Source organism: Henckelia pumila, chromosome 3 (genome assembly GCF_033568475.1).
Source record: "Henckelia pumila isolate YLH828 chromosome 3, ASM3356847v2, whole genome shotgun sequence".
Lineage (NCBI taxonomy): Eukaryota > Viridiplantae > Streptophyta > Magnoliopsida > Lamiales > Gesneriaceae > Henckelia > Henckelia pumila.
In genome coordinates, this window is record NC_133122.1 from 185310236 (window position 1) to 185321226 (window position 10991).

Here is a 10991-nt window from a genome sequence, read left to right on the forward strand (position 1 = left end):
GGGTATACCTTCAAGCACAAGAAAGTTATGCAGAGTATCCAGATGTTTGCGATATTATCTGAGCCAGCTTTGTATTCGCGGATTCGGGATGCTCAGATGTCTGACTCAAAGAACCAGTGTTTGGCTCGTCTAGCTAACGAGGATAGCACATCTGGATTTCACTATCAGTCAGATGGTTTTCTGTGTTTGTCTGGTAGGCTTGTAATTCCGGAGGATGTAGAGTTGCGAGAGGAAATTTTGTCTCAGGCACATCGCACTAAGTTGAGCATTTATCCGGGGAGCAACAAGATGTACAAGGATCTACGTACTCGGTTTTGGTGGAAAAGAATGAAACGCAGTGTTTATCAGTTTGTTTCGAGATGTTTGGTGTGTCAGCAGGTCAAGGCGAAGCACCGACGACCTGGAGGTTTGCTCCACAGTCTGCTTATTTCTGAGTGGAAATGGGAGCTTATCACGATGGATTTTGTGACCCATTTTCCGGTATTCTCGAGGAATTGTGATGCTATCTGGGTTATGGTGGACCGACTCACCAAGTCAGCGCATTTCATTGCCTATAGCCGAGAGTACTCTGTAGATCGCATGGCGTGATTGTACATTCAGGAGATTGTTCGACTTCATGGAGTGCCTGTGAGCATTGTCAGCGATCGAAACCCCAGGTTTACTTCTAGGTTCTGGGGGAGTGTTCAGCGTGCGATGGGCACTACTCTCAGTTTGAGTAATGCTTATCATCCGGAGACAGATGGTCAGTCAGAGCGCACTATCCGTACCTTGGATGATATGCTTCGAGCTTGCACTATGGACTTTGGTACAGCCTGGCAGGATCATTTGCCATTGATCGAGTTCGCGTACAACAACAGCTATCATACTAGCATTGGGATGGCACCTTTTGAGGCATTGTACGGGCGACGTTGTCATACTCCACTCTTCTGGGAAGAAGTGGGGGAGAGACAGGCTGAGGGACTGGAGTTTATCCAGCAGGCAGCAGATGTTGTTGATCAGATCAAGAAACGAATTAAGATTGCACAGGATCTTCAGGCCAGATACGCTAATACTAAGCGTAGGCCTCTGCAGTTTGATGTTGGGGAGAGAGTGTTTCTGAGAGTATCACCTTTCCGCAGGATTCTCAGATTTGGACTCAAGGGCAAGTTGTCTCCCAGGTTTATCGGTCCGTTTGAGATCTTAGAGAGCATTGGCGATTTGGCTTATCGTCTGGCTTTGCCACCGTATCTATCCAGTATTCACGACGTGTTCCACGTATCTCTGTTGCGACGGTATGTGGCAGATCCGTCTCATATTCTGCAGCAGTCTGAGGTTCAGGTAGATAAGGATTTGACCAATGTTGAGAGACCTATTCGTATCGTGGATCATAAGGATAAGGTCTTGCGGAACAAAGTCATTCCTCTAGTTTTAGTTCAGTGGCAGCGCCGAGGCACTGAAGAAGTTACTTGGGAGCTTGAGAACAGGATGCGTGCAGAACATCCTGAGTTATTTTGATTTCCTTTTCGAGTTGTATTCAGTTGTAAACTCTGTAAACGTTTGACTTGAATAAAGAATGTTTCTGCATCTTGTTTTACATTCAATACTTACGATCTGATTTCGATGACGAAATATCTTAAGTGTAGGAGAATGTAGTAGCCCGAACCCAGTTTTAGTGAGTAATTGCTAGTTAATCCAATTAATATGATTAAGGGATTTCAATTGGATTAACAGAGCCCGTTAATGGACCCAAAATGAACAGAAGTGGTCCGGAGGGTCAGGTGGAACGGACGCAACGTCCGGGGATCGGACGCAACGTTCGTGCCATCAGAAATGCGTCATTGCTTACGTACTTGATGGGACACTGGAAGCATCGGAAACAACGATGGTGAACGGAAGCAATGTTCGTCAGGCGGAACGGACGCAACGATGAGGAACGGACGTTCCGTTCGTTGTCTATATAGAGGTGCCGAGATTCATTTCAAAGCACACCATTCACCTCTTCTCTCTCGATTCCTTAGTCTTCTAGCTCAAATCTAGGAAATTCTAGGCGTTCCGTTGGGAATCCGGAAGTGGCATAGCGATCCAAGCGTCGTAGCGGAGCTGTGACCTAGTTTTGAGGCAAGCGACAACAAAGGGCTAACGACGGACGAAGGTATAACTTTTGCTTTCTAAAAATATTTAAGAGTATGCAATAGCTTAGTTAAGGCTTTTAGAGCACTACAATGATATTAGTATCATGTGGCAGTGTAGTGCGGATCTTAGGTGTGGACCTAGAGCTGATAGCACTTGCCTAGTATTTGAGGTACGAAAGTACTGTTCGAGATGTCCTGACAGAGTATGCATGTATTATGTGACTGCATGATTTATATGCCATGATTATATGCTGCATACATTTGCATCTTGTACTATCTCCTTTGAGATGTCTGTTAGTAGGGTTCTACCCTATCCTGTTAGTGGATGGACTTCCATCGACTTGGGTCCGGCATACCCACTAGTATTTTGGTATGTGAGCCACCTCCTGAAGCGACGGTACAGCGTACTACATATCAGGGCCCGGTCTGTCTATGTTATCTATTCTTGACCTCTAGTCAGTAGGCGGTTCACTTGCATTCATGTATACTCATACTCTCATGCTGAGCGTTTTATGCTCACGTCTCGTACTCTGTGTTTCTGGACACCCTTTTCCATGGGGCAGGTTTGCGATTGGATGAGGCGGGTGGATCCAAGAGGAGCTAGGCAGTGGTTGGCCAGCTGGAGCTTCGCCTAGGTTTTTATTCTATTGTTATTGGGTTGATACAACATTCGATTTGGTTGTATAACTATTTGGGTATTTACAGATTCCTTTCCTTGGGATTGTTTATTGTTTCTGGTTTCCGCAGTTTAATTCTGATTACTGTTTTATTAAGTTAATTGCATGCCTAAGTTCTGTTTAGTGAATGATCTCGGTAAGAGTCACTACATTAATAGAATAAAATATACGTATAAAGTAGTTAATGATATTAATTCAATAAAAGTGAATTGAAAAAATAGTAAGCAATATAACATTAAATATGAAAACTAAACGATATAATTAATTGAGAAGAATGAAAAAAAAAATGTAATGAGATGGAGGGAGTATATGATTTGATAATATTTGATTAAGAAAAATTTGACAAAATTTAACATTTTCATAAAATCCACTTCTACAAAAGACTTGCCAAATTTGTGTTCACAAAACGCAGAGTGAAATGTACACAGAGCATCGGCTTCTTTGATTGGTCCCACCGAGGGACAAAAGAATCCAATGGCTCTGTTGACGAAGCCAATTACAGCCAATCGCCACCACTTTATCCCTTCCACCAGTTTTGTAATTACCATCCCATTTCCTTGTTTAACATGCGGAATGAGAATCTGTAACCCAAAACCAATTCCACTTCACAGGAAATTAAATTATTCCAGGCCATTAGTTTCCTGTCCATGACTTCAGGTTTCAAATTAAATTTCTTCTGCTGCATTAATATTCTTGTCGTTAATAAGCTTCACAATTTGTGGTACTGAATGTGAGCTTTCGATGTTCCCATGGCAAAAGTGATGGACAGATTCAAGCTGCAGGATGACAGCAAGATTGGCTCAGTTAAAGCAGCCATTAGTTCCTTCGCCGGGGAGCGGATTGTTAAGAAATTCCAGGAAAAGCATTCCAAGGTATCTTGATTTTCGTCGCATTGGTGTTTTCTTGAATTTGTAAGCACTACTTTGTTTGATTTCTTGATTCTGATTGTATGAATTGTGACTTGGAAAGGCGTCGCGGGAATGGATGGGGGAGACCAGGATATTTACAGATGAGGCAGAGTCGGAGCTTTTTGCTGCTAAAAAGACAGTGAAAGATCTAACTCTGAGAATCGAAGAATCGAATTCGAGAAGAAAAGCTGATATTCGGGCCTTCCAGAAGCTCAATGAGATCAAAACGAGTGACTCCGAAAGTTCCCAGTACGATAAAGTGGTGGAAGAATTGAGATTGATTAAAGAAGAACTGAACAAGCTTAAGATGGATATGGGTTCAGTTGTGGAAGAGAAGAGAAGGGCTAAGAAGGAAAAACACAAATCCATGTTGAAAATACAGTCTTGCTCGAGTTTATCGGTAGAACTTGATAGGCAGATTGAGGAGATAAATGAAGAGCAAGTGCTTGTGGAGTTGGCTAAAATGGAGGCCCTTCAAGAGTTGATAGAAATACAAGATTGGAGAAGAGAGAACGGGGAAATATTTGTTGCCAAAATGGAGGAAAATTCAAAGAAACTGCGTGATGTGATTCAAGAAATCGACGATGCAAAAGGGCTGCAAACAGAACTGGTTATGTCACTGTTAGACATTAGTATCTTAGAAAGTGAACTCGAGATATACAAGGAAATGGAGAAGGAATTAGAGAAGAATGTAGCCAAAGATGGAGTTGATTCCGATTTGGAAGAAGACGAAAACTCGGATCTTGTTTGTTTATTAGATTCTGCAAACAAAGAAGTGGAGGATGCCAAAAAGGCACTGGTTTCACTTAAAGAAGAAAGCTTTCAGCTCATGACTTCCATGGATATCATCCGGGAGGAACGTAGATACGTCGCAGAAGGAACGTCACACGCGAAAAACAAAGAAGAGAAGGTAAATATGGTTGTTCAGAATCTGAAATCAAAGCTTCTGAGAGCTAAAGCTGAGCTGGAATCAACGTCCGCAGCCGAAGAAACAGCAAAAGCGATCTCGTCAAATCTGATCCGGAAGCTCGAACAGCTGAAACCCGAGACTGAATCAGCGAAAAAAGAACTATATAGGATTCGAAACGAAGCAAGAATTATCAAAGAAGAAATTCAGAGAACCGAAACTGAGATTGTTTCATGGGAGGAAAATTTCCAACTTTCAATGCAAGAACTTGAAGCAGCTAAAGAATCAGAATCCACAGCCCTGGAAAATCTAAAAGAACTCATAGAAAATACATTGAGAAGTCGAGCTTCAACATCTCAGCGTAGCTCAACGATCACTATCTCGAAGGTTGAATATGAATATCTGACAGGACACGCAGCAGGAGCCAAGGAAATTGCTGACAAGAAAATTGCGGCATCCCAGGCATGGATTGAAGCTCTGAAAGCAAGTGAAAAGGAAATGCTGATAAAAATCCAACTCCTGGAAAGAGAAGCAAGAAAGCAAAGAGTGGAGGAAGAACAGGAAGCTTATGAAACTGAGCAAATAATCAAGGAAAATGAAGTGATTGCCGATGAATTTGAAAACTGGAGGCAGAGCATACAGGCGAAAAAGTTGAGGCCCGAGTTGATCTCGATTCCGAGCAAGAACGTGAACAGAAGTGTGAGGTTGGCGCGTTCGGTTTCGAACAGAGGCATTAACAGGAGTGTCAAAATGGCACCTGGAAAACGAGGAAAGGCGAGAGGATCTTCTTCTCCGGCATTTCAGGCAACTCCAAGATCGACCCCTTTTGCAGTGAGGAAGAAGAAAAAGGTGTTGCCGAATTTGGCCAAGTTCTTCAGAAAGAGTTCTGATCAGAGAAATTTATTATAGTCCTGGATGTAAATTGTTCCTGTTTGAACTCCATGGATTTTTTTTTTTCCAGGTTTTGGTTTGTTAGTATAGGAATTTAAATGGGTAAATATTAGAAAAACATGATCTACACTGAAATAGAAACCACCATTACATGTGCTTTGTAGTGTAGGTCATGTCAATTTTTTTGTATGATACCTTATAACACTTAATTATTTATGAGAAATGCTACATATACAGAGTTAGACATTGGGTTACACACGACACATGAAATTACAAAATTATCCCTCCATTTTATTTGAATTTTTTTTCCAAAATAAATTAAGAATATTTATATAATTTCAAGTGTAACGCGTAACTCTCCATATATATGTAGCATCAGCCATTATTTAATATGTCCAAGACAGATCATTTCAATAATATATTTAATATTTAAAATAATATTTTAATGAATCACACGTGACATGTCATAAAATTAACTCATAATCATTTGGAAAATAAAAATGTATTATAAAAAAGAGTATTAATTATTATATTTTATTTGTATACAAAAAGTGTATGTGATAGATATATCACCATGTGTTTGGAATCGATCGATCTCATTCACTACTTCGAAGTTATGTAAACAAAATTTTATCTCTCATGGAAAAATTTGTGTTCGATGAAGATAAATACTTCAAATAACAAAAATCGTATCAAGTCATTAATATAACATCAACGAAGTTCTGCATTAGTTACAAAATATGAATCAAACATTATTCAAGAAAAGGTTCTAAACAAATAGCACGTGCACAAATTGTAATATCTTACTATATTATTACAATAGAGATCATCTAATTAACAAATTTTGAATTAATTGATGAAACTTGATTTGAAATTAACATTATATTCTAACTTAATTTTCAATAAAACCAAAATTATTAGATAAATTAGTAATTTTATATGGTTTTTTTAGCCGTTAAATGTTTTATTATTTATTAAAACGACACTAACTTTGTGCTTTTTGATATTTTTTTTATTTACAAAGATTTCACTCACTTTGTAAAATCGTTATATCTATTGTAGTTTTGTGACTATTTGTTTAGGAAAAAGTTTTTTTTTTGTATTTTTAAAATTTTAAAATTAAATTTTATTTTTATTTTTCATTTTCATTATAAAACGGACGGTACGAGCATGTGAATACTAGTTTTTTTTTTTTTTTTTAAATTTTAAAAAAAATAGATTTGATGTCTGAAACACTATAGTTGGATAGGTGGAGTTTACAACATCGCTAGTGTTTACAAGGTGTCTATTGGGGCCGGGTGTGCTTACGAGACCAGTTTTCTATTTTGTGTAAGTTCCAACTTTTAAACACAAATTTAAACCTAAAATAATTTATTTTCCCAAATTTCAAACCGATCATCGTATAAACAAACAGGGAAACTTCCTACTGTTCCCTCATTTTACGCGCAAAATCACAACGAAGGCTTGAGGATTCAAAAGGTACCCAAGCATTCGAATTCTCTTGTGTGATTAACGTGCAGTTGCTGTACAGTGTACATGAGCGTCTCCATTGCTTTTTTGCTTGTTTATGTGTGTGTGGGGATCAGATGCGTTGGATAATATGTGGACCCAGCCGGACACCGGTTTTTTTTTTTTTTGGTATTTGCTTTCTGATAATGAAGCAGCGTAATTTGAGTTGTTTTATATGTTTTCGTTGGTCCCAGGTCTGTCGTCACTTTTACGTTTTTATCTCTTTACTAATTTACTGGGCGTGCAATATTTTGTGAAACTGGAGTACGTTTGGCTGATTTCCTCTTCTGTGGAGTATGACCCGGGGGAAGTTCTCTTTCCTTTCTGTAAATATAGTTTATGGATATGTGTCCCCGCAGTCGTTGATACTTGATAATCATAGATTCTATACATACAAAAAAATAATAATCTTTTCATCGGGTAGAAATGATCGTGTGGGTCTAGTTTTAATCAATAATTTTGCATTCAAGATCATTAAATTTCCTTCTTTTTTTTTTTTTTTTTTTTTGCTTTGCAAGGCTTTAAGCAGGTAGGAGTATCGGCGCAATGATTTTTGAGGAATGAAATTTGTCTTTTTGGGAAAATTATGAGCGAAATATCAATGTTTTGTTTTGTTTTTTTGTTTTTTCAATTTGAGAAGCTCGTGGTCTGGCCCTGCTCAAGGGGCTTAAGGGCTGTTTCTTCCTTTCTTGAATAATTGTCATCTAAGGTTTAGTTTGCTATGGCTAGATGTTAATTCTTGCTGGATTGTCCTGAAGTTTCCTTGATGCTTGGAGTACTACAATATAATGTTATGGAAAGACTATTTTTTACGAATTTTGTATCCATTTACGGAGATGAAGATTAAGGATTTCGTTTGGTGAAATAGAGAAGATTTCACTATTTTTCAATTTTTCGTGGCTAAGATTTCATTTTCCGCCAAATTGAAGAATATTCTTGTTGATTAATTTTAGATTCTCCATTTCAATTGCTTGAAACTTCTGCAGACACTGGTGATTGGTTTTCACACCGCCATTTCCTTGTGCTACAATTTAGGATCTCTCTGGTATAAAAGCCCCATGGACATTACATAGAATCAAAAATTTCTGTTATACACAAAACAAAATAATGCCTGAAGTTCAGTTGTTTAGTGCTTGCCAGTTTCCTTTGAATCTAAAACATAAACTTTAAAGCTTTAAGTACTAGACATTTCATTGTGTTTTACTGATGAGATGGCTTTAGGCTGTAGCATGTAAACTTCCTGGGCCGGTTTAGTGAGTTATATCTTCACCAATGTCAGTCATTTTCGTTTACGATAATTGGAAAATCTCATTGCTTTCAGATCCGAATTTTCTTTTAAAATACAAAGCCACCTATTTGCATCCTTGTTTCCTCGAGTGCATTTCATTTTTGTTTTACAGGGTGATCAAATGAGGGACACCCAGCTTGTAACACATACTCTCAAGTCTCATGGAATCATTGTGGCAAAGACACACATGCACAACTGGCTAATACTGATACTGCTCGGGGTGATTTTGGTTGTTCTAAAATGTATAAATCCTTTCTATCGATTCGTTGGGGAGGATATGATGTCTGATCTCAGGTACCCCTTGAAGAGCAACACTGTGCCAACATGGTCTGTACCTGTACGTTAAAATTCCTCCTAGATTAACTGAGTAGCCACGACTTATAAACTCTTAGAAAAGAGCAATATGTTAGTTTTTGTAAGTTGATTTTCTTATGTATTCCCAGATATATTCTATCCTGTTGCCGATTGTGGTGTTTCTGCTCTTCTATTTTCGTCGACGAGACGTGTATGATCTTCATCATGCCACTCTAGGTACACGGTGAGGCCAGATCATACCGCATATCATCTATGTTGAATCACACCCATTTATCCATTATAACTAAAAAAAACGTTCTATCTGTATTCTAGAGCAATGGATTATAGGTTGGCTACTTATTAATATATGTGTTAACCACTAGAGCACTGGAGAATTTCAAGAACTCAATAACAGCTCTCTGTTTGTTCAGGCCTTCTATTTTCCATCCTCATAACGGCGGTCCTTACTGATGCAATAAAAAATGCAGTTGGACGCCCACGGCCTGACTTCTTCTGGAGATGTTTTCCAGATGGAAAGGATGTAGGTGTTATTAAGTATTGATTCTTGAACACTTGTCTTTAGTTAGACTTTAAATTTTGATTGATGTACACTTCTGTGCCTAAATTAACATTCATAACTTTTTCAGGCTTATGATCGATGGGGAAATGTCATTTGCCATGGCAATCAAAGTGTTATAAGGGAAGGGCATAAGAGTTTTCCCAGTGGACATACTTCTAGTAAGGAGGATAATCTCTCAGATGCTTTTACATGTTTTTCAGATGAGATACTTTTGCTAGTTCTAAATTTTTTTCACCGATGTGATTCTTTTATCTAAGATTTTTAACTAGTTACTCTAAAATGTGGTAATGCATCGATTTATGGGATTTGGAATTTATCACTTAGGGTCATTTTCTGGGCTGGGATTCTTATCCTTGTATTTATCTGGGAAAATAAAGGCGTTTGATCGAAGAGGTCACGTTGCAAAACTGTGTCTGGTTCTTCTACCTCTACTTGTTGCATCTCTAGTAGGTGTTTCTCGTGTAGATGACTATTGGCATCACTGGCAAGATGTGTTTGCGGGAGGTCTACTAGGTTCGTCCATTATATCCTGCTGTGTCAAATCCCATAACAATTATATCACCCCGAGACAAATCATGGATCCACCCCCGCCCCAAATAATATACAACAACTTTGAGCTTCATGCCTTTAACAGAAATTTTTGGCTGCAGGTTTCATAGTGACCATATTTTGTTATCTGCAGTTCTTCCCCCCTCCATATCATGTCAATGGTATCTTCTCCTCCTTTTTGAGAGCTCGTCTGTTGTTTCAAGACATTATTTTATAAAATTAATGCATAAATCATCAGTATATATGATGCAAATCTTCTATCATTTCTTGGATCGCTTGCAGGTTGGAAGGCATATACGCATATTCAAGCACTAGATGATTTGCAAGCTAATGCAAACAATGAGCAGGCCTCTGCGACCGAGATTGAAACCGAGCCCAGAACTTCTAGCTTAGCTAGGGAAGAAGATATTGAAGCAGGAAGAAGTTAGTTCATTGATTTCTAAGTGAGATTGTTGGAATAGATGTGAGTATTTGTATATGTGTGCATGTCCATGTCCATGTCCATATTCTATGTTTATCGCTGGAAAATGGGATTTCCAATTTATTGGATGCAATATTGCCAGATACTGAAAGCAGCCTTCCAGAAATAATGTATGATGCTTTTGCTTTAAATTTTGTGGCTACTGTTGGCTTGGATGCTCAATAAGTTTTCTCGAAATACTATTTGTGCTTAATTAAATCGAAAATGGAAATATAAAAGCTGAGTGATTTTATGACATAAAAATTGCTTAATGTTAGACAAAGATGCTTTCAATTATATACAACAAATCAATCATAATGTTGTGATTTATTTTGTTTAGCTTTTAGCATGGTTCTAAAATTCGCTAGGCGCTAGTCGGGCGCCAGACCAGCGCCGCCTAGGCGGGGACTAGGCGGCACTAAGCGGATTCCATGGTTTCAACTTAATAAATGAAATATTATAACTCCAAGACAATAATATCAAATTTAAAATGAGTTCAGCATTTGAAGAAATAGCAAACACCAATTTTTTCTTCAAATATGGCACTCAAAATGTGGGCTTCTTCATTCGCTTTGATTCTTCAGCCTTATAATTTGCGAGATGCTCTGGTTACTCAATCATACAGACAATGAAAGATGAATTTTGATCTAGGACAAGCCAACGAATCAATTTTCTTGTCGTACGTCAGTTTAAGGCTTATAAAACTTAAGCCCAACAAAAAAATTACATTTCATTTTTTTTTTTGTAATTTGGGTTTTGAATTTAAAAGCCCAAATTAAAAAAAAAATCTGAAAATCCTACCCTATTTCCGCCTAGC

General features: G+C 38.2%; 2 protein-coding genes across 2 annotated transcripts; both read left to right on the forward strand.

The window, feature by feature from the left end:
• The first annotated feature begins 3344 nt into the window (after positions 1–3344).
• Positions 3345–5690, forward strand: LOC140892534 (protein PLASTID MOVEMENT IMPAIRED 2-like). The gene is made up of 3 exons (XM_073301452.1): positions 3345–3445; positions 3548–3660; positions 3758–5690. Exons 1-3 carry the CDS (start codon positions 3436–3438, stop codon positions 5510–5512), a joined length of 1878 nt encoding a protein of 625 aa, XP_073157553.1. The 5' UTR covers positions 3345–3435; the 3' UTR covers positions 5513–5690.
• A 1213-nt stretch (positions 5691–6903) lies between these two features.
• On the forward strand, positions 6904–10326 carry LOC140887598 (putative lipid phosphate phosphatase 3, chloroplastic). The gene is made up of 9 exons (XM_073294946.1): positions 6904–6973; positions 7198–8296; positions 8403–8628; positions 8735–8822; positions 9017–9126; positions 9233–9323; positions 9490–9678; positions 9816–9875; positions 9997–10326. The coding sequence occupies exons 3-9, from the start codon at positions 8413–8415 to the stop codon at positions 10140–10142; spliced, it is 900 nt and encodes a 299-aa protein (XP_073151047.1). The 5' UTR covers positions 6904–6973; positions 7198–8296; positions 8403–8412; the 3' UTR covers positions 10143–10326.
• Positions 10327–10991: the final 665 nt, after the last annotated feature.